A 24,486-nucleotide genomic window follows, 5' to 3' on the forward strand; every position below is an offset into this window, starting at 1 on the left:
ATTTATGATGATATTGATTTGAGATGACGTTGCTAATGAAGATCATGTCAACATGAATTGATGTTATTATTGACGATTATGTGAATATGAAATGAGGTTGTTGTTATTGTTGTTGATAATGTCATTAAGATGAGATGATGTTTATGTTGAGAATGATATTGAAACGGAATGTTGATGATGTTGGAAATGCATTGAGATGTGCATGTTGTGTATGTTCATGGGGTGGTGCAGTGACCTTGTTGGATGTCCCTTGTGTGGGAAACTAGAGTGGTTAAAGAATTTAAGCATTTCTAAGGGGATGCTTAGGCGCTTTAATTCATCCATGGTCATGTACTTGACAACGACCATGTTCATACATCGTATGTTGTGTATGCTCATAGGGGGGTGCGCTGACCTTGTCGGATGTCCCTTGTGGGGGGAAAATAGAGTGGTTAAAGGATTTAAGCATTTATGAGGGGATGCTTAGGTGTTTTAATTCATCCATGGTCAGGTACTTGGCGACGCCCATGGTTCATGCCACATGTGACACGGGAAATAGTATAAATTATGGCAGTATGTACTTTGTACTAGGGGGTGTGTCACCTGGTAGGGAACTCCCTTGTGGCCTAGGCTGATCACCGAGGGGGAGGGGGGAGTTACGGTGCACGACTAGGTGACCTCGACAAATACTGCATGGTTTCCCTAAATGAGGTATCGTGTGGACACGCTTAGGCTATTTCCTTGGGGATGGTACGTACCACATTGCATCTGAGAGTTGAGGTTAGGTGCATGCATCATCTTGAGCATAATTGATTGGATCCATGGATGGATGATGAATAATTGTTGGATGTGTGTGTTGATTAACGAATGTTGTGTAAGCTCATGATGTTTGTCTATGTTCTCTTACTAATTGTGGTTATTTGGTTTTTGTATTGGTTCTTTCTATAATGAACTCACCCTTGCAATTTTGTATCGTGTGGTTGATGTAGAAGCAAAGCTTCATGGTGAATCAAAAGTGATTCAAAGATTTTTTTATGATAACAATGATGATAACAAAAGATGATGACAAAGGTGATGACAAAAAGCTCAAAGGTCAATCAAAGGATAAGTTCAAGATATTCAAGAATCAAGAGAAGACTTAATCAAGATAAGTATGAAAATGATTTTTCAAAAACTGAGTAGCACATGGATTTTTCACAAAACATGTTTACCAAAGAGTTTTTACTCTCTGGTAATCGATTACCAGATTGTTGTAATCGATTACCAGTAGCAAAATTGTTTTGAAAAAGTTTTCAAATTGAATTTACAATGTTCCAATTAATTTCAAAAAGCTGTAATCGATTACAATGTTTTGGTAATCGATTACCAGTGCCTTTGAACGTTGAAATTCAAATTCAAAAGTAAAGAGTCACATCCTTTCACATAAAAGCTTTGTGTAATCGATTACACTAATTTGGTAATCGATTACCAGTGATTGTTTCTGAATAAAATCAAAAGATGTAACTCTTCAAATAGTTTTTGACTTTTTCAAATTGGTTTTTAAGTTTTTCTAAAAGTCATAACTCTTCTAATGATTGTCTTGACCAGACATGAAGAGTCTATAAAAGCAAGGCTTTGTTTTGTATTTCAATAATCTTGAACACTTATTCATACAATCCTTTACAAGCCTTGAATCTCTTTGAACTTCTTCTTCTTCTTGGTACCAAAAGCTTTCCAAAGTTTTCTGGTTTTCTAAACCTTGAAAACTTGTGTTATTCATCTTTTTATTCTCTTCTCCCTCTGCCAAAAAGAATTTGCCAAGGACTAACCGCTTGAATTCTTTTTGTGTCTCTCTTCTCCCTTTTCCAAAAGAACAAAGGACTAACCGCCTGAATTCTTTTGTGTCTCCCTTCTTCCTTGTCAAAGAATTCAAAACGACATAGTCTGAGAATTCTTTTGATTCTTCCCATTCCCTTATACAAAAGTGTTCAAAGGACTAACCGCCTGAGAATTCTTTTGTATCCCCATTCACAAAGTATCAAAGGTTTAACCGCCTGAGATCTTTGTCTTAACACATTGGAGGATACATCCTTTGTGGTACAAGTAGAGGGTACATTTACTTGGGTTTGACTGAGAACAAGAGAGACTACATCTCTTGTGGATCAGTTCTAGTGGAGGGTACATCCACTAGGTTCAAAGAGAACAAGGGAGGGTACATCCCTTGTGGATCTTTGCTTGTAAAAGGATTTTTACAAGGTTGAAAAGAAATCTCAAGGACTGCAGGTCTCTTGGGGACTGGATGTAGGCACGGGTTGTTGCCGACCCAGTATAATAACTCTTGTGTGTTTGTCTCCTTCCTCCCTACTTTTTTACTTTCCGCTGTGCATTTAATTTCCACTTTTACTTTCTATTAAGTTTCTATTCTACTCCTCATTCTCTTAACAATTTAGTAAAAGCCTTAGAAGAGTAGTTTTTTAATTAGTAAAGGTTTAGGAATAATTAATTCAACCCCCCTTCTTAATTATTCTGAGGCCACTTGATCTAACAGTTGATACCTATGATGATTGCGAACCTTGTTCGTGGGAGCAGAATGATAGCAGTAGGGTGCAGGAAGTGAGGTTCTGTTGAGGAGTCGTCGAGTCGACGTAATGACGTTGGGATTATTTTGGGAAAGAGTTGTGTTTTGTTAATCAACTCCTCCATAGTTGGTTCATGATTCCTTTCGTTGAACAAAAGATGTAAAGGTCAGATTTTTAATTATATGTATAAACAAGTTTAATTTCCATTATGTGTATGACGTGTACTGAGTTACTATTACTATATATATATATATATATATATATATATATATATATATATATATATATATATATATGTATGTATATTCACCTAAGTAAATGTGTATAGTTTGGTGAATGAATGTCAAGACAAAAATTATCTTTATTTTCATAGGCAACAAAAATTAAGGGAGTTTTTATTTAAAAAAATTGAATTTATCGCGGTTTAGGATGGTGATATCGTAGCGACGAGGTGGGTTGTTACAGGAAGCTTCAATGAAGGAAGAGAATGAGAGAGAGAAAGTGGCATGGAAAATTAAAGGAAGAAAGGGAGAGAAGTTAAACTTTGAAGTGTGTCTCACAAGTTTCTCATTTATCAAAGTTACCACAAGTATTACACATGCTTCTATTTATAGCCTAGGTAAGCTTCCTGAAGCTTCCTTGAGAAGCTAGTGTTACATCCCTCCAATAGCTAAGCTCATCACATGCCAAAATGGAAGAAAGCTTCCTTAAGAAGCTTCCTTGAGAAGCAAGTGTTACACCCCTCCAATAGTTAAGCTCACCCCATGGGAACACATACCCTCTAATAGCTAAGTTCACCCCCCAAAATACATTAAAATACAAAAAAAGTCCCTACTACAAAGACTATGAAAAATGCCTTGAAATACAAGGCTAAAACCCTATACTACTAGGTAACCTTAACTTGTAGGATATGATGCCCTTAATTTGTAGGGTACCCTACAAACCTAAAATGGCCAAAATACAAGTCCCAAAAGAAGGAAAACCTATTCTAATATTTACAAAGAAAAATAGACCCAACCTTGGTCCATGGGCTCAAAAATCTATCCTGAGATTCATGAGAACCCTAAGGCCTTCTTCAACAACTCTAGCCCAATCCTCATGGAGCCTCTTGCTCATGGCTCTGGTGACTAGTACCTTTCTAGGGAGGATTGCATCAATGATGATGATGATGATGATGATATGAATTGATATTCTCTTAAGTGTTAAGATTTTTTAGGATTGACTAAGAATAGCAAGACTCTAATCTCAAGACTCAGACCCTCCAAATGCACTCAATGTCATTTTTAAGTTTGACATCATCAAAGCCAAAAAGGGGGAGATTGTTAGAGATAGGGAGAGCAACATGAAAAACACGAAGACTAAAGCTTGAAACTTAGAGAAAAGCTTGAAGATGTTTTGTCTTTTACATGCCTAACTCCCTTGAGTGACATTTGTATTGGTTGTTATATTGAATGTTGCATATCTTTTGTGCATCATGCATCATCATCAATAAGTGAAAAGAAAAGTTTCTAAGTTAGAAAAGTTTCTTTAGAATGCAAAACTCTCTGTTTTAATTGATTACAACCCTATTGTAATCGATTACACAAGTTGTCTGAAGCTTGCAGAGTTATGTCTCGTATTGGTTTAATCGATTACAACCTTCTCATAATCGATTACACAGTTGTTTTTGAGACAAGGACTGATTTATTCAGGAGTCTCTGCTTTAATTGATTACCATGTGATATAATTGATTACTTCTCTTTTTATAAGTGTTTCAGAAGTGAACAAGAACACTTTAATCAATTACTTTGAGTATCTAATCAATTACATTATTCTTGAGTTGTTTCCAAGTGTTTGGAACAACACTTTAATCGATTAAAAAGATAATCTAATCAATTACTTCATTGAATTAATTGATTACTTTGTAGATTTAATCGATTATAGACTATTATAATTGTTTTCTCCATAAATAACCAGCTTGTGTTCTCTTTAACATAATATCATAACAATCTCAAAAATAACACAATTAGCTTCTGAATGAGTTAAGATCATGTGTTGTTATTAGTAAAAGAAAGAAGAGAAGAAAAGTGCTTGGAAGAAGCAACTCACACCTTTAAGGAAAGTATAAAAAGGTTGTGTATATATTCTCTTGATCTAATCTTTATTTCTCATTCAAGTATTAATAGGTTTTCAAAAAGGTTCAAGATATATCTTTATGAAAGAAAGAACTTTAATGAAGGATCTTGTACAAAGGATGGATTGATTAAGTATTGTTGAGTTTGGAAAAAAAGAGTACACCACTTATTACAGAGATGAACCTAACTATAATAAACTTTCAAATGCATGGAGTTCCAAGTCCTCAGGACAACCTTCCCAGATAGCTCTTCTAACTTATATGCTCCGTTTTTCGAATTGTGCCGGATTTTGAAGGGCCCTTCCTAGTTGGTGGTGAATTTCGATCTAACAAGAACTTCTAGGCTTCTCTGTATTCCTTCCATACTAGGTCCCCTTCCTCAAACTGTTGATGGGAGCTTAGAGTTAAAGCATCGGGTCATGCGTTGCTTGAATGCCTAGGTCATGATGACCGTATCTTCTCGTACTTGTTTGATCAAGTCTAGGTCTATTTGTAGTGCTTCTTTATTTTAAACCTCAGCGAAGTAATGTCTTTAGAGAAAGACCTCTCCCACCTCGATTGGCAACATAACACTTATCCCGTATATCAACTAAAAAGGGGTCTCATGTGTTGTAGATTGGGGGGGGGGGGGTGCACCAATTCACCCATAAGATCTCCACAAGATCTTCGACCCATCTTCCATTGGCTCCATCTAGAAGCTTCTTCAGATCGCCCAAAATTACCTTGTTAGCTGCCTCGGCTCGCCTATTGGTTTGAGGGTGCTTTACCGATGTCACCCTATGCTTGATATTGAGGCCACTTGGGAATTCATTGAGTTTTCGATTTGTGAATTGTAGGCCATTGTCTATGACCAGTGTATTCAAAATTCCAAAGTGTGTGATGATATTTTTCTAGAAGAATTTTTGGACCGCTTAGGGCGTGATGCTTGTTAGTGGCTCGACCTCCAACAATTTGGGGAAATAATCAACTGCCACTAGTAGGAATTTCCTTTGCCCCAAAGCTATAGGAAAAGGTCCGAGAATGTCCATTCCCCAAATAACGAACTACTAAAGGGAGACCATTGGATGCAGCTCTTTGGTCGGCTGATGTATCAGATTTCCATGTCTTTGGCACTATAGGCACTTCTTCACAAAGTTCGAGTAATCTGTCATTAGAGTTGGCCAATAGTAGTCAACCCTCAAAACTCTGGTGGCTATAGGCCTTTCTACAAAGTGCAAATTGCAAATGCCTTCCTGCAATTCTCGGATTATGTAGTTAGCTTGGTCTTAGTCAAGACATTTGAGCAAAGGTGAGGAGAACCTTCTCCTATACAATTTGCTGGCCACTAGAGTGTACCTGGAGGCTTGTGTTCTTATCTTTCTGGCTCTATCCTTGTCAACTGGGAGTATCGCATGCCTTAAGTACTTGAGTATCTCCTTTTGAATCCAAAAAAGAGCTTCTGCTACCTACAAGCATTCTTCTCCTAAGATACTAGGTTTAGGAACCAAATGGAGAATGAAAGTTTTAAGCTGCCTAGGTTTAAGGGAGGTTGCTAGCCGAGCCAACTCATCGGCCTTGTCGTTGACCTCTCAGCTTATGTAAGTCACCTGCACTTCCTTAATCTCTCCCTTGAGCTTTTCAAACACATGGTAGTACTTTAGGAGTTGGGGTCTCAGATCAAAAACACCTTGTTTATCTTCTTGATGATGACTTTGGAATTGCTTTAATATTGGACTCTTTGAGTGCCAACCTTTTTGCCGAGTCTTAGTCCTACGAGGAGGGCCTCATACTCAGCTTGATTGTCAGTGGTTTTGAAGCTGAAGCCTAATGATTGTGCCATGGCCATATCATTGGGTCCTTCTAGGATAACCCCAACTCCACTCTCATGCTGGTTGGAGGATTTGTCCACATGCATCGTCCATCATTCCTGTTCTAATTACAGTGCGGGGAGAGGGGGGGGGGGGGGGATGAAGCTCATTGATAAAGTCATCCAGCACCTGTGCCCAAATAGTTCCTCTCAGCTCATAGGCCATATCATACTCTGAAAGTTCGATTGACCACGTCATCATTCGTTCGACCAACTCAGGCTTACGCAACATTTTAGTTATAGGGCAATCAGTCCGAACAGTGATCCTATGGCTCTAAAAGTACTGGCGGAGATGGCGAGCAACATTAAGAAGTGTGAAGGCCACCTTTTCCATCACCTTGTCTCGAGATCTTGTAGTACCCGACTTGCAAAATACACCAACCTCAACTCACTTCCTTTTTCCTATACCAGCACTATGCTTCTGGCCTCAACCAAGATCGAAAGATAGATAATCAGCTTCTTGCTAGTATCCGATTTTGATAAGATAGGAGGTGTCGCCAATGTTACTTTCAGTTTCCGAAAGACTTCTTTGTAGTCTTCATCCCAGACAAAGTTTTTGGCTTTCTTGAGGAGGTTCATAATGGGTCTAGCCATCTCACCTATTCTTGGTAAAAAAACTTGACAATGAGGCTATTCAGTCGGCTAGTCTCTGAGCCTCCTTCTCAATCCAGGGGCTCCTCATATCTAAAGTGGCTTGACATTTGTCTGGGTTAGCATATATTCCCTAGTGGGTGAGCATGAAACCCAAAAACTTCCCCCCTTTTACCCCAAAGACACACTTTTCAGGGTTCAGTCTCATGTTATACTTTCTGAGTTGGCTAAAAACTTCCTCCACATCCGCCAAGTGGGTTGTCAAGTCGTTAGACTTGACCATGATGTCGTCCATGTAAACTTCTAGGTTCCATCCAAGCTAACCCTGGAATACTTTGTCCATCAAACGCTGATTCGTTGCCCTGGGGTTTTTCAGTTTGAATGGAAGGACTTTGTAACAAAAGTTTACAGATTTAGTGATGAATGTCATCTTCTCCCCATCCTTAGGATCCATCCTTATCTAATTGTAGTTGAAATATGCATCCAGAAAACTCAACATCATGTGTTCAGCTGCTCCATCGACCAGCCAGTCGATGTTCAGGAGTGGGTATGCATCCTTCGAGCATGCTCGATTCAGATCTGTGTAGTCCATACACATCCTCCACTTCCTGTTCGGTTTCTTGACCATGACCATGCTAGAGAGCCAAGTCACTCTCCCTGATGAACTGGGCGGCTGCCAACTTGGCCACTTTTTGTTGTACTGCTCGACACCTCTCTTTCCCCATTTTTCTTTTCTGTTGGGCAGAAGGCTTGGCATCTTTACATATGGCTAACTTATGACAATGAAAGCTTGGATTAATGCTAGGCATGCCTATCGCGGACCATGCAAACAAGTCGGTGTGCTCTCAGATGACTCGCTGTATCTAGCTGCTGTTGTCATTGGGTAGATGGTTCCCCAACTGAGTGACCTTCCCTTCCTTAGGTTCGAGTTGAAAAGTTGACGTCTCCCCTATCGATGTCACTCGATTGTCATCATTGGTTCTGGGGTTGAGCTCTAGTCCCTCTACCTCTTTGGCTTCCATCCCAGCCTCCACACAATGGACAACTTATGGGGCTCCCTTACTTGTGTGAGGGTGTAACCTAAGGTTGGCCTTGTAGCATTCTCTAGTTGTCCTTTGGTCGGCATGCACAATTATAATGGTCTTGCTGTTCGACGGGAACTTCATCGTGAGGTGAAGGGTTGAAACAACTATGCTGAGGACATTGAGCGAAGGACGGCCGAGGAAAATGTTGTACAATGTGTGAGCATGCACTGTGATGTATCATATCTTTAGTCTTTTTTGTAATGACCCTTCATGCCCTAACTTGGTGTAAAGCCAAATACAACCCTTTGTCCTTACCTGTTCCCCAACAAAATTGAACATGGGGTCATCATGTGGGAGGATTTCAGACTTGGGTATATCCATCTATTTGAAGGTGTTCCAAAGCAAGATATCGGCCAAGCTTCCTTGATCTATAAGGGTTTTCTTGACTTTGCAGTTGGCTATCTCAACACTGGGTCAATTGCCTTGAAGTCACGTGTTGTGAAGGTTATAGGGGCATGTTAGGTACTCGGTGTCGGGAGATCATGTTGATGATCTTTTTCATGCAGAGGCGGTGGCCCCACCCTAAGTGAAACCTTCAGTGATGGTGTTTATAACCAGCCTCGGTTGGTCGAGGGGTCTCTCTTCCCTCTTCCTCGAGCGGCTTTAGCTCCTCCGCCTTGTTGACCAACCTATATGTTCTCGCTCCCTCCCTCAGCTAGACTCGAGCCTGTACGGCTGTGGCTTGTGGACGAACTCCTTTAGGTAGGCAAGCTTGATGAGTTCTTTTATCTTGTCCTTCAAGGCATTGCATTCCTTTGTCGAGTGGGGTGTTAGCTCTTTTAGGCATGATCAAAATGTTGACAGCAAAGGCTTGATCCCTGATATGATATCTACTAGCGGTAAGAGGAGTGTATTGGGTATAATGCAGCTTTCACGATAGCCAATTCCTCCTCTCGTTGTCGCGAGCTTTGTTAAAGTTGGGTTTATCATTATCTTTCTTGGCTAACATGACATCGGCTGACACCTAGTTCCGGTACTTGGCTAACTCTTCCATCTGCATATACTTAGTTGCTCTTGTCCACAATTCGTCGAGATCAGATGTTGGTTTCTTGTATAGGCGGTTGGCAAAAGGTCTTGGTCGTAACACCGTTATCAAATGGTGTATAGCCACTGCTGGGTCAAGGTTTTGGATGTTCAATGCAACCTTTCTGAAACATTCCTTAAAGGTCCACAACGGTTCCCTCTTCTCTTGTCGGATGTTGTTGAGGGACAAACGTTAGGCGATGAAGCCGGCTAGTGACAAACTATGTGCCAAAACAGGCAGCCAGAGTACCGAACGTATCCACGAAGTTGGTAGGTAGCCCTATGAACCAATGGAAGGTCTACCCCTTTAGAGACGTTGGGAATACCTAATAGAGGATTGCATCATCCGTGGTGTGCAGGCTCACCTGGGTAATGTACACATCCACATGGTCGTCTAGGTCTGTGGTACCATCATACTTCTCCATAGTCAAGTTCTTCCAGTTGGAAGAAAAAATCTCCTCCATGATGCTAGGGACGAAGGGGTTCTTAAACCGCAACACTTATCTTCCCAAAGTGTTGAGGAATGGGGAAATAGCATCTAAACGCACACTCATATTAGTGGCTCTAGGTAAGCAGACCAAGGTTGATTTGGCCTCTCCTCCTTCCAGCAGGTATAGGTTTTCGTGACCTGTGTGTCTCTCGGGGGTGGGCGTTCTCGTACTGAAGGGCAACGATTTCTTTGCATTTCAAAGACCTGAGCTTGTAGTCTCCTAACTATCGAAGACAGGTTAGTCTGATCTTCCATATTAATGTCTTCGTGATGGTAAATAGTTTCTGTCACAGATGGATCGAACACCTACCCTTCCGCCAAAGGGTCCTCTACTGTGTTGAATAGTCTTCTGCTGTGTCGAAGGATCTTCTCTAGTGGTTCCTTATCGAAGTCTTTGGTGTGAGTGAGTCCGAAAGAGCGGGGGGCTACTTGCAAAAGGCACTCCAACTCTCAAGTGAGGGTTTTGCTCAGAGTTGTAGATGATATATAGTAAATGTTTAAGAATTAGTCAGTCCTCATACCTGGGGGATTCACCTTTTTTTATATTGACCTTATTGGGTCTGGGGTCTATCAGCCTACACGTCCTGATTACTAGTTTAGTAATGCACCTCCTAATCATGCTTAAGCACTTCTAATCAAGTAATTACCCTTAAGTGGGTTTATTGGCGATAATCAAAGCTGAATGGTTCTCGTCATCCGCATATGTTGAGGGTCGAGACGTATTGTGGATACATGGCCTAGCCGATATATTTCCTAAAACAAAATTCAATTAAATGGAATGTAAAAAGAGTACACATAATAAAAGTGCTTATAAATAATGTTATAATAGATTGACCTCTTGGTTCTTTCATCTTAATCACGATGGTGAATGGTGGTGCATGGATTTGGCATGATAGAACACATGGAAAAGAGTTCTGCGAATATCGAGGGATAAAAGCAACCAAATTTTGATGACATCAAGGTCTTCGAATCTTCTAGGGTAGAGAAACATGCTTCTGTTAAGGATGTAGAAACATGACTAAAATGATATAATTGATAATAACAAATTTAATGTCAAGAAAGGGAGCTAACTTGGCAATCAAGGTGCCCATTCACAAGACCCTTACATCAATCCAAAGGCCTAATCCTTCTCTTACAACCATAACCATGTTAGGGCTCTTCCTACACTTTCAAGTTGCTTCCTCCTTCTGACTGATTTCCTGGAAACCATAAAGGTGGTGCAAGAAACAACTTGGGAGGTGCAGGAAGTAATAGCCCCTACACTCGACAGTCTCTTCTTCTCTTCTCTGCAGCTTCTCTCCCCTCAACAGTGAGTAATTTTGGCAGAATCTCCGCCAAGTATCCCAAAATTTCCTCCAATCTCTTCAGAGTTCTGCAGACATTCATCCACTTTCCCTCTATAAAACCATTCACAATCCCAATCCAACTTGCAAAACCAAAACCTAGGGTTCCCAAATCCTAATTGCACTAAAACCCAGAATGAAAGCCTCTTTGAAGTTCCGCGAGGAACAGCAAAAACCCCTCTTGAGAGCAAAAGTCCCACTCGGCATCCTCGGCATGCCCTTCCAATCCGGCATAGTCGCTGGCGAATCCAAAGAACTCACTCTCAACCTTTCTACCTTCTTCGAATCGGGTCCTTCTCTCAAAGTTGCGTATCGACCCAACGACTCAAAGAACCCTTTTTCCTTCATAGTGAAAACGGGAACCGGACCCTTCGGTTCCCCTCTCAAGAGCTCCATGCTCATGAGCTGCGAGTTTAACCTTCCCGGTACAACCGGTACCCCGTTGTTTATGCTTCACTTCAAACCCCGCTTCGGCGACTTTACTTTCAAGAAGACGCAGTCTTCGATTTTTGATGGGAAAGGGTTTGGGTCTTTTAACACGCAAAACGACGCCGTTGAGAATGGGAATAATGCTGAAACGCCGTTGATGGAATCGGCCAAGGTTTCGATTCTTGACTCCGGCGCCTCGATGTTCTCCGGCATGGAGGTGGCTGCGCGGACGACTCTGCCGGTGCGGGGACGTGCTGCCGTGAAGTTCCGGTGGGGAGTTAGGATTCCGGCGGAGTTCAAGGGGAACAACGCGTTTCAGAAGATTCCGTTTCTCGTAATGGATAAGATCGGCGTGGAGCACATGATGGAGTGCGGAGATTCGAAGAAGGGGAAGGGGGACGCCGGAGAGAAACCGAGGGTTCCGGCTAGTGCTGACGTGGCGGAGGCGTGCTTTGCGGTGAAGCGGCAGATGGAGGTTCTGCAGGCGGAGAACGGGTTGCTTAGGAACGCCGTGGAAGATCTCCGGCGAGAAATTGTCGGCGGCCGAAGCGGAGGCTCGATTTTGGGGAAAAACCCTAAAAAGAACGATAGGAAAACGACGTCGGATTACGGTAATTTTCCCGGGAAATCGACGGAGGCTGAAGCGAGTGAGGAATTGAAGAAAGCATTAATGGGAGCAGCTGGTGGTAGTAGTGCTTGAATTTGAATCTGTAGAATTGTGTTTTTCTCTGTTGCAATTTTAGTTTCAGTTTTGATGCTGCGAAATTTTCTTGTGTAGTGTTATATATATTATGATAATGATGATATATAGGTTCATTAGGTTGGTTCGTCAAGGCTGCTTGTTCTTGTATTCAATTCAATTTTGAAGCTTTGAACGGAGGATCATGAAAATAAGAAAATTTGAGGTTTTTAGTAGTTGGTACGAAATCAGAATCAAATTGGTGTCAATTGTTATTGCCATGCTTGAAATGCAAATATGTTATCAGTAGGTGATGAAAATTTGGTTTGGTGTTTCAAATTTTGATTGGAAAAAGAGCTCATTCATTTTGACTATTTATTTATATATTTGTTATTAGAATTCATTTATGTTAGTCAGTCCAACATTGCAAGATGATTACAAAGCTAGGGTAGAAGCATCTTTTAACCAAATGTGAGATTGATGGGTGGCAATGGTGCTTGATTATAACTGAATCATGGAAATGACACTTAAATACGTGCATTGACAAAATTGATGTGTTTCAGACACTGCTAACTGGGTTTTCAGTATGTTGTTTTCGACTTTTTAGATATTGATGCTTATTTTCAGATATTCGATGAAGTCTGTAAGATGTAAGAGATTGAGTTTACTAGAGATTATTTGTAACTGAGGCATCGATTATTTGTTCCGATACGTATATATGAGGGACAGAAACTCAGTTTCAGATTTATTGGTGAGGTTATTTTTCTTTTGTAAGATCTGCTTATGTCATATCTTGTAATTTCTTTGGTTGATGGCCTCGTGGTACAACCTGTACCTGTGTTTGGCTTTTTTGAATAAATTTCATTTTTTCCTTGTTCAAAAAACTAGAGATTTTTGGTTTGGGAGGGAATTGAACTATTGAAATTCAATTCTGGGAATTGACAAAATTATCGAATTTCATTGCGAACTGTGTTTTTGGTTGTTTTCAACTTTTCCAGCTTCTGATGCTAATGGTCAGATATGCGTTGAAGAGATTGATTGAGATTCTTCATGTTTGTTACAGATTTTTTGTTTGGGAATTGGGAGGGAAATGGATTTTCAAAATTCAGCTGATGATGCTCACATACTCGTTGAAGAGATTGAATTTCTTCATGTTTCTTATAGTTTTTTTGGTTTGGGAGGGAATTCAATCAATTATTGAAATCCAATTTGGTGTTACTGTCAGATTTCTTATTTGAAAATTAAATTTTCGCACTGTTCACGCCAGCTAATTGCTTCAGATGAGCCAGATTTGACGGAAGAAATGGCCCAATCATTGATAATACAATATTGGAAAGAGGAAATGAATTTGGCTGTGATTTGAATAAACTTGAATCTTTATCATAATTTTTTTATACGATAAAATATAGGTAGTGACTAGTGAGCATAATCTACTAATATTTTTGGTTGTATATTCTCGTGAAGACTAAAATGCTATGCTTGTTTAGGTAAAAATAAGAAAATTAATGATAGGAATTGTCAGATTTATTAGAAAATTGTGATTACACTTTTTGATACATGATAGAATTTAGCAAGGAGAAAAAATTGTATGGACATTACAAAAATATATTCTCTTTATCGCAGGAGGTTTCTTTCTTTCTTTCTTTTTTTTTTCTTTTTTTGTGAAATTCATTAAAAAAATATTCTATCATTTTTATCATTGATTTGTCTTTGACTTTTTCTCTGCATAGAAGAAAAAAAAATATTTTTATACGTATATTTATTTCTCTTAATCCACATTTTCCCTCACAAAATAAAGTAAAAAAGAAAATTTCTCATTTTTATTTCTACTCATTAAAAACTTATTTTATTTTATTGCATATATTATAAATAGTTAAATAGATGAAGTTAGGTTTAACATCAATAGCATGATGAGCTAAAAAAAACAGTATCCATATTTATTTTAATAGATTAATCTATTAGACTAAAACTTTTTAAATAACTTGAAATATAACATTTTTAACTAAAGAAAACTTATTTAACAAATAAAAATGATTTTGCTTGAATCTGTCAGGGTTGGACTATAGGTTCGAAACAAACAATCTAATCCATTCTTGTTCCCTAATTAACACATGAATTATTTAATAAGGGAAGGATAGGTAACTGGTTTAGTATCGATTATTATTGCCATCAATTAATTCTATAGCTGTGTTCAATTAAATAATAATGTCAGTTTCTCCCGCATTCGAATCCAAATACATAACGTCGCGAATGATGACTCTGTGGGGCCCACGCGAATGATACTGTTTCGGCATTTTCCATTTATACCCATCTTCAACCTCACAACAAACAAAACGTTCCTACATATTTATCAGTATCAACCAAAACCTGAAATCTCTTCAGCGAAGGATCCCCGAAGTTTTGAACAAAGCAAAACGCGCATCGGATAGACGTCGTTTCGAGACGAATTCCATTGAACGCAGTTCAACGCAGATCTCTTGAAATTGCTCAATTTTTTTCAGGTACCTTCTCAAAGCCTCTTGATAACGATAACGTAAGTTGAAGTTGAAAGATTGAAACTTTTTATGATTTGTTCTATTTCTTGTAGGTGGTTTATGATTGTGCATATCATGCACATGGTTCATGACGACAGTAGATTTATTTTGTTTTTGTTTTTCTTCCTTTAATTATATTACTAGCTCGGTAATTCGTTGGGGAAACATGATTGATTGAATTTGGAATGGTTAATACATAAAAATGACTAATTATGAGTGTATAATAATGCACAAAATTTAGGTGAGATGTGTTTTTACTTATAGTTTTCTTGTATAGTGATTAAAACTTAAAAGTAGGAACAACTACAGGTCCAAATGAATAGTTTAACTTACATAATTTCACCTAGCATTGGTCCAAGTGATAAGAAGTTTTGGTTTTACTTAAATAAGGTACAGGATTTAAGTAATGAGAATGAAAAAAGAAAAAAAAAAAGCACCAGAAGAGCTTTGCTCTGTTGAATGAGTTCATCCAGATCAACTTGGATTATACTGAGGATCAAAATAAATAAAATGTAGTTTCACCTCAATAATTTGTATTAAGTTTAATTGTACGTATACCTTTATTATTGGTTGCTAAGATAAAATTCTAATTAATTAAAGAATAACACTATGAGCAATGACATTGCACCTAAATTGTGTCCTTTGATAGTATGATATACGGTGTTTGGTTTGTTGTTGTCACAACTCACAACTTTCAAAGCACTTCAGAAGCTTGTGTCTTGTTAAATTGGATCCAACGTCAGTTTGAGCATTTCAAACATAAGAACAAACAGACTGATAATCCTTTAGATTTAGAATCAACTTCATCAAACTGAGTATAATGATTTTTGCCACTGTTACAATTTTAAAGTGTCTACTTTGTATACCTTTTCGACAGTCTCAGGTTCCTGAGAATCCATCATGTCCATTTGATAACTTCTCCCTGTAGCAATGGCAAGGTAATCAATCAATTACTAATTTGCAATCTCGCTGTTTGATGATATAGATCAAACTCTTCCAAGTGCTGTTTTTCTTTGAGAAAATCTAGTACTTTTGGAGCAAACGAAATCCCTTACTCTATCTCATCTGTATGAGCTATCCCTGTAACTAGTTTTTTTTATTGACATAATTAAGGAGTACACATTCTAGGCAGAGAACAAGAAATTTCTTACTCTGGGAGTAACTAAATTTCTAGTCTTTGTTTTAAGTACAAGATCCCAGCCTAGAGTCTTTGAACTGCTGTTGAGAGGGATTTACGTGGAAATTAGGGATTCTTATGGGAGGCTTCGTTGCCTTATGCAGGAGTAGGACTGATTCTTGTGTTTCGGTGAACATAGTTATCTTTTTATATTGTTGTTATTTTCGGGGAAGGTAGGAAGTGGAGAAATATTAAACTAAATAACAAAACCAGAATTACAATCCTTCCAAATAGCTAAATAGGAAGGAAGATTGAAAAGGCAAATAGGATTTAGCATTTCTATAGAATGTAGAATCTTACTAAATAGGAAGGAAGATTGAAAAGGCAAATAGGATTTAGCATTTTTATAGAATGTAGAATCTTAGTTGCAGTATTAGCTATGGGTATAGGGATTAGACTTTAATGTCACTCATCCTTATGGAAACTGATGGCATCCAATGTGTCTGACTCTTGGTGGTTTACAGAGTCTTCCTTTGGTTAGTAGCTTTGCTAATTTGAGTCACAATCATGTTAGTTTAAGTATATACTGTAAATTGTTTGCTTTTATGAGAATTGTTTACATCCATAGGGACAGCGGAATTTAATGGCATAAAAGTTAGCCACATTTTAATTCCTTTAAAATTTATTCCCCAAAGATTTTGTAAGCTTTTTCGATGATTTACAAAATATCAATCACACTAACAAACCAGTAACTTGAGACTTTTTAATGTGAAAACGCGTTGCAGTTCTAAGTTATCAAAACCATGAGTATCCATTTGTGAAAATAACTTGGTAAAATTGCCTTTGAATTTTTGAACATAATTGATAATTTTGATGGAAAAATTAATTTTGAACCAAATTAATTTCAGTACAAATTCTACATTGAAACATACAACAACTGATTTTGATGGAAAAATTAATTTTGAACCATTGAATATAATGGTACAATGCTTCTGGTGGGAGAAGGTACATAATCTGACTCATCAAATACTGGACATTATAGTTTGGGTTTAGGAATACCCTTGTACCTTAAATGATTATGCCACTAGTACAATGTCTATAAGCACTAATTATTGTCAATCCAATTTTAAGCTTATTTATATTTTGAGATGGAGGGTTCTTGCACACGGCACACCTGATGATTGGACTCGTGCATTCTTTACTTCCATTAAGATGCTTACACTTTTGTTTTTTTGATAATGTAAAACTTTGAAGTTTTGAACTTCACAGTCCTGGGACCTCCTTGTAGTGTATACCTGGACACTCTCAAGTCTTGCGGACCTAGTAGACTTCCACTAGGCCAAACCCCCTTTGGGTAGATGCTTACACTCTTTCAATGCTGTGCTGCAGGAATGGTTTGGGACGTTGACAGTATTTGTTAAAAAGTCATGTTAAAAAGACAAATTAAAAAAAAGAAAAAGCATCAACCCATTTGTTTTCATTTTTCGTTGAGTTTCCATTGGTAAAAATAAATTAATTTATGGTATTTTACATGCAGACTAAAAAATTGATGTGCCCGACAAGTGATATATTGAAGCTCTATATTCAAAATCGTCACTGAGCACAAAACTCGCACATGTGGCAACAGTCAGGAAGGGAAAGAAATAAATGACAAAATGCATCAGTAAGAAGACCATCTCGGCCATTTGCTGCTGTTGGATCCTACAAGTGCATATAGGTGGACTATGAATTCAACCAAAATTGGACTCCCATGAGACTTCAGCTCCAAAGACAGATTTCCTCCAACATGCAGTTGGTTCCTGTGCTCTCATCCCCTTTCCATTAATTGACCATGCTGCAAGAACGGCTGTTCTCCATCTGTAAATAAGGAACAATAAATAGTTATACCATTACAGAACTTGTATTTGATTGTGCTTAATATCAAACGTATAGTGTGGTGATGCACCAATTGTGCAAAACAATTCTAATACTAAAAGATAATGTACATCAATTATTGATTATCAAATATGCACTCAGCACTTGCTTTGCAACCGATTATGAGAAATAATTGCTTTTTATTCCAAAAATTCTCGTAATGAACTAAAATAAGCCATTTATTTCTCAAAATAAGCTTAAGCTTAATCCAAACATTAGCTAAAATAAAAGTCCCCTATTCACTCTCGTTATTACATCTCCCCTTGGTATAAAAGTTCCTCACAGTTCTGATCCAAAATGAACAAAAGCATAAATGGTTTCCCCCAGTTAGAGAATTGCTTAAATTTGTTGTGGACGTTAGTATAATAAAATGTTAATCTTATTCAATTACAAAAAGGCTTATTTTATCTGACCTAAGCGAAAAAAAAATAGGACTTTTAATATACAACAGTATGCAGCATGATTATGTAGACGGCTAACTATTACCACTTTCACCATCAGATGCATCTGCAATCCTTGCAATGGCGTCAACAAGTGCTTGCTCATGCTCCTATACACCAATTCAAGCAATAATTAGAGTATGAACAATAACCATGGAGCATGAAGGTTGAAGATAGGAAAAGTATGAAGCATGGTTGATTGGTTGGAGAACTCACTTTCAGCATTTGCTTTGCCTTCTCAAGCTCCATTGAATCTGGAGGACTTGAAGCAAAAATCCTTTCTACCTGTTACAACATCAACATTATAAGAAAATTAAAAAAATATTCTTGTTTTTCTTTTGGTCTCTCCAAGGTTGCTTAGGCATATCATACTACCTCCTTAACTAGTGAATCTGTGTTCAGCAACTCAATGTCATCCAAAACTCGCCTTCCAATACCATTTTGAGGTGGAAGAAATTCTTGTCTGGCCTGAAACCTGGGATGACCTCTCCCTCTTCCTGCACCTAAAGAATCGCCACCATGGCCAAAGAATTTCCTACCTCCACGACCTTGCCCACCATGTCCACCTCGATGGAGTACACCAGGATCTTCGCCTTCCCATCTTATATCCTCAGGTGAGATCTGTAATTACCGGCATATTATCCATAAAATATGAAAGTATTATCCATAAAATATGAAAGATCATCATCATGACAAATTCTACCTACTTTGTTGTTGCATAATTTCCTTTGGGATAGAGATAGTCAGAGCATTTGCATTTATTTTACCTTATTTAAACTAGCAACTTGTAGCATAACAAGAAACAAGATTTATTTTGCCCAAAAGCTTACATATTCAGAGTGCATGAGGGTGTATATTGTAATCCTCTGAGATCATGAACCAGTCAACAACCTAATTCAAAATATACAATCCGTACTGCTTGCATCAGTTTTAGGACATGTGACAACTGGGTGAGGAAAGGGGGAGCAGCTACACACAAGTCCCCAAAATTCGAATTACAAGTAACACTACACGCCTGTCACTGATAATGCAGAAAGCCATAAAACAAATAGGCTCCCATGTTAAACGAAGATATTAAAAGATATCTGGAAATGGCTTCAACTTGATTATGATCAATAGAAATTATGAGAAAGTTATAAATATGAAGACACGCATTGCTAGTCTGAAAATGACATAAATAATGGTGCAGCAGTTCCTAAACTAAAATTAGTCAATAATCATGTTAAGAAAGATTCGAAACAGCACAACCACAGGAATTATTATAATAAATAAAAAATCCTAAATCTTAAGCTATGTTAGATCATGAAATATTTTCTTAATGTTAGAAAGCTTTTCAACTAATAAAAAAAATCCTCAATACCCCCCAAATTTTCTCAAATAAAGAATTACAATATTCTAACCTGATGTTAGCATGTTTCTTTTGTTGTTTTGTTCAAATCCGAAAGAAACCTGGTATCTTGTTAGAAAGAATAGAGGATTTCTCCCCTCAATACAGTGCCTACTTAGTGAACTTCGAGGGTCTGCACCTTCCAATGCCCAAAGGCCCCCAATTCTCTCTCAAATGACAAGATAAAACCCTTCTCAACCCCTCTTTCTATTCATACACAGCAACTGATCTGCTAGCATAAACCCACCACCCTTAATGGGCCTAATCAATTTCTGGCCCATTCCCCTTCTTTCTAACATAACCCCTTGTATTTCTTTGACTGACTAACCTAACTGCTAATCTGACCAATCAAAATCACTAATGGATGAAGTTGTATACTTCACCTACCACAATCTTGGTTCAAGCTGTGTTCCTTTATTTCTCGAAACAATGTTGTAAGCAAGTGAAGAATGAGTTTACACTTTGCATATAAGATAATGTGGCACAAACAAGGAAGGAAAATGATCCATGTGACTCTAAATTGGTACTAAATAAACACAAGATCAGAGAAGATAGGTGATGGCTTCTACAATGCACCCTTCAAAGCCAGAGCATGGATTCAGAAGCTCTTATAATCATTGATTATATATACCTTTTTACACTTATGTAGATATCACCCTCATCTAACAGCTGAGATAGAACAGAGAAGGTGCATGTTAAACAACACCAAAAAGATATGCTATTGGAGTATGATGTTTTGGCCAGGGTACCAAGACAAGATAAAAGGAGCCAAATGCCAATAGTAGGAAAATGGATGAATGAAATAGTTTCAGTGTTAGACCATAATAACATAATTTGATAGAAGGATTCAAACTGCTTTTTATGAGGGACTGCAGCTGCAAATTCTGTTCATCTTTCTGCTACCCTTTTTATATATTCTCAGTGTCCAATTGGTACTAAGACACATATAAAACTTGGCTTCTAAATTCATTTTAAAGGAAGGTGGTGCTAGTGACCCAAAAATCATCTGCTATCTATTGTTGCCATCTTTAAAAGTGTTACATTTTTTAGTCATTTCATATTATTTGATATTAATCTTTCCATTAACATATTTTTTACTAGTGCTTCAACTCAATATAGCTGTTCAAAGATTGAAACCTAATTAATTACTGCTCTGATATATGCAGCACAGCATAGGAAAACATATACCTCTTTGAGATCAACCCATTCCCAAGTCTCATTTACTTTATTAATATCATAAACCAAAGCATGCCGGCCCTGCAACACAATCCAAAAAATTGGATAATTTTTTTTTGTTTGAGAAGTTATTTAAGAAAAAATCAATATAGTGCTGCCAAGCTCTTCCAAGTTTAGGCCCTAATCACATTTATGCCTTTTTATTTCCATCTGGATGACATATTGAATACTTATTACATATACTTGAAGAGGTTACAGGCATTAAAGAGAAACACATTTATCCTAAATGAAATAACTAAGATTTTTTTGCATACTTTTCATTTTCTGTAATCTGTGCATGATGGGAAACCAAACCCCTAAAGGAAAAGGCATCTTAATGTGAAAAAAAAGTAGACTTGTCTACACAAGTCACCCTAAACATCAAAAGACAATCGGTACAGGGAGCATTGAAAGGTTTTACCCTGGTAAAATATAAATGTGATAATCAAAGATTCTAAGAGCTATTTTAAGATCTAAACATACATCAGCAGGGTTGTAATCAGTTACAACAGCCTCATAGAAGTGGTTATCTTCAGGCCACCTAGTCCAAACTTTCTTCCCAATCAATGGATCAAAGGCAGCTGCTTCAGCAGGCACATTAGACGCAAGAGCACTAGAACTGCGATTTGCAAAATGCCTGCCGCCAGTAGGTCCAGCAGAAGTATACTGTACAGACTTCACTGAAGATAAAGCAGGCAATGATTGACCCTGGTACCAAAATTGGTGGAAATTAAAAATCAAATGGACATCAATATATCTTTCATTTTGTACAACTCAAGTAAAAAATTTAAGTGCAATGCAATTATGGATTTTGACCTCTGGATCCTAAAGCACCACCTACAATTGAAGCACTGAATATGAACACAAAAATGTGCTGTTAAAGTCATCACATAGTATATAAGAGTACCGAATGGGATGTCTTCTGCTTTTTTCGGGAAGCTGAAACAGTTGGACTAGGTAAAATGTCATGACCAGGCTGAGATGTGCTGCGCCTTGCAGGTTGGTAACAGCCAGTTTGTCTCCACTCCCTGACGGCATTTTTCATTACATAACTTTGTAAGGGTAGAAGCAGAAAAACTGCCGAAATAATTTTTTCTACACTATTGCAACTATTCAAATAGTTCAATACCTAATGCGGTGAATTATTTCATCAGAGTTAACCCTGGTAAGAAGCTCTCTGTGTTCATCATCTGAAACCCTCAACTCTTTTCTAAGCTCAGTTATCAAACCTTCCTTCTCCTGATGAATATATAAAATAAAATAAGGAGGTAAATCTTCAACACTGGAAAATACAAAGATAACAAAAAAATACATAGAGGGAACTAAAGATATATATACCCAAGTAAGAGCATCGGACTGAGCTTTGAAAGCACGCAAGACAGCAGAGTAAGCTTCCTGTTCAAGTAGATGAATTTGAGCCTCCATGTCACAATGCAATTTCGAGTGCGGAATAGAAGCTACAGAAGATTTTTCATTGCCAGTAACACTGCTACCTCTCAGAACTCTATTTTGATCTGAGGGAGAATCAATACCTGAAATCATTTTATGCAAAAGGAACTTAATATAAGAAGCAACAATGACATGTTTCCAAGTTCAAGTTTTGTTAAAGATATTGATTTGCGCATTGGAAGAGAAGATTTTATAAGTGAATGCTGATTACACAAATTATTTCTTGGTTCTAGAAACAGAGGACTCTTCACTTATTAAATGTTCTTTTACAATTTTGTCAATGGTCATGCACAATCAATTATCTTTCCCACCTTCCTCCGTTCAATCTATTTCATTTTCACTTTCAAGTTTATTTAACAATTTGAGAAACTCTAAAATGATTGATACTGGATTTCCAAGTTTTGACAAAGCATATTGTCTAAAAGTATGATTCAATTTACAAGCATATGAAAATTACTGCCAGAAAATTTGAGCAGGCTTCAATGCATTCAAAGTTCACACACCAACTACTTTACAATGAAAATTTTTTGATGGGGCGGAGTTCAAAAGATAAAAATATGATCCAAGCACAAAGTTCTGGAAAATATCTTTAGAAGTATCATGCATTAGGTTTGCAATTTGCAGTTTGAAACTTCTAGTACCCTGCAGTATCTCAATTAAAACATATAGGAATGATACCCAATGGCAAGTTAGCCGAACATAACCTTCATTTTATATTTAGGAGTAGTTGTTTCAAGTTATCAAGAAAGATTCCTGGGAATGTGAACTTGGGAATATCACATTCCCATGTTTGCTAAAAATTTTGTAAAAATATTTCCAAGAATAGTTGATTCCCAAGAATATGAAGTACATGTTTCTGTTACTTCTAGTTCCCATGCTAAGTGCTTCTGTTACTTCTTATTCACATGCTAAGAGGAGGGATCTTGCATTCCCGTGGAAATGGAAGTTATTCTCTACAATAACTACCTATCCCCACTTCTTTCTTCACATTACTTATTTCACTTTTATTTTTTCATTTTTTAATCAAACAAATTTTATTTTATTCTATAAAATTCCAAAAGACAACCAAACATGTTCATGAGAATAATATTCCCAGGCATAACATTTCTAGGAATATAATATAATTCCCAGGAATACAATTTTATAACTTGAAACAAATGCCTCCTTATCAACTTCCTTGATCAATTAGCACACACACTACATGCCACCAACAAAAAAACGATCCCACTAAGAATTTCCCTTCCATAACCTATGCTAGCAAATTCCAATTTCATGAATTCATGTAAATACCAAGCAAATAATTCCTATTGATTGCACACTTAGTTCAAGTTTTGTCCCTTCACCACCAACTAGCACATTCTCAGTATCCCCACACCACCAAAAACTGACCTCACTAACAATTTGTCCACAGTAATACACGCTACCATGTTCTATCTTCGTACATTTACCAATTATTAATTACATACTCAATACCAGCCTATTTGGATAACTATCATCACAAATCTATACACATAATTGACATTAACAATTATACACAAACCAGCAGAAAAATCCACGCACCCTCTAATAGAATTTTGTTTCATCTTCTGAAAGTGCCAATGCAAGCAAAAGAAGGGGCTAAACTAAAACCCTAGCTGCACATTGCGTACATCAATGTCACAGTACCCAATTTCAGTAAAGTCCCAAAAAAACAAATTATCTTCAACATAAAACAACGACCAATTGAGAAACTATTGACCCCCTCTCGTCCACAACAATTTCAGAATCGCTAAATAAAATAACAAAAAAAAAACAATCTTTTATTTTCGCACAACATATCCGACAGGTTCTAAGTGATGAGAAAAAAGAAAACCCTAGAACGTTATTTCGATGTAGTACGAGGAGAAAGGGCAACGGGACTCACCGGTTTTATGGGGGAATTTGACACAGTGCGTAAATATAGCGCAATGGGTCAGAGATGTGAGAGAGTGGAGAAGAAGTGCTGCGAAGCGCGTTTCGGTTAGAGAAAAGAAAGTCGAAGGTTTTGGAGAAGAAAATGGGTTTTAGTTTTTAGTTTGAGAGAGAGAAAGGGACAGAGTCAGAAGGTGTTGTGTTGTTTGTACCTCGTACGAGTATTAAATAGAAGAGTCGAGTCGAGTCGACACAAAATGTGAACAGAGAAATAGATTTGGTTTTGCCGTTTTGGTTTGGTTCAAGGGAACCGATGCAACGATGGGGAGAAGAAGTTGGGTGGGTATTGTACCTTTTCATAATTTATTTATAGAGAAAAGGATGGAAAATTGTAAATATGGTAA

General features: G+C 37.6%; 2 protein-coding genes and 1 long non-coding RNA gene across 4 annotated transcripts; 2 read left to right on the top strand and 1 right to left on the bottom strand.

Annotated features, from left to right (window-relative positions):
- Nucleotides 1–10,868: 10,868 nt before the first annotated feature.
- LOC114368066 lies at nt 10,869–12,464 on the top strand. Its single transcript, XM_028325415.1, has one exon. It carries the CDS (start codon nt 11,165–11,167, stop codon nt 12,155–12,157), a length of 993 nt encoding a protein of 330 aa, XP_028181216.1. The 5' UTR covers nt 10,869–11,164; the 3' UTR covers nt 12,158–12,464.
- Nucleotides 12,465–14,359: 1,895 nt separating this feature from the next.
- LOC114367935 lies at nt 14,360–17,821 on the top strand. The gene is made up of 2 exons (XR_003657283.1): nt 14,360–14,637; nt 17,325–17,821. It is a non-coding gene; the product is annotated as an uncharacterized LOC114367935 (long non-coding RNA).
- Nucleotides 17,249–24,428, bottom strand: LOC114367934 (protein EMSY-LIKE 1-like). 2 transcript variants are annotated; one of them, XM_028325201.1, is made up of 10 exons: nt 24,096–24,232; nt 22,082–22,275; nt 21,873–21,982; nt 21,651–21,771; nt 21,227–21,451; nt 20,717–20,785; nt 18,517–18,762; nt 18,358–18,426; nt 18,188–18,251; nt 17,249–17,644 (listed from the first exon to the last, which is right to left on the bottom strand). In XM_028325201.1, exons 2-10 carry the CDS (start codon nt 22,166–22,168, stop codon nt 17,595–17,597), a joined length of 1,041 nt encoding a protein of 346 aa, XP_028181002.1. In that variant the 5' UTR covers nt 22,169–22,275; nt 24,096–24,232; the 3' UTR covers nt 17,249–17,594. The 2 variants fall into 2 exon arrangements, with proteins under 2 accessions (XP_028181002.1, XP_028181001.1); XM_028325200.1 differs by lacking the exon at nt 20,717–20,785 and having other exon boundaries at nt 24,096–24,428.
- Between the last annotated feature and the right edge of the window lie 58 nt (nt 24,429–24,486).

The sequence above is a fragment of the Glycine soja genome, chromosome 9, assembly GCF_004193775.1.
Source record: "Glycine soja cultivar W05 chromosome 9, ASM419377v2, whole genome shotgun sequence".
Lineage (NCBI taxonomy): Eukaryota > Viridiplantae > Streptophyta > Magnoliopsida > Fabales > Fabaceae > Glycine > Glycine soja.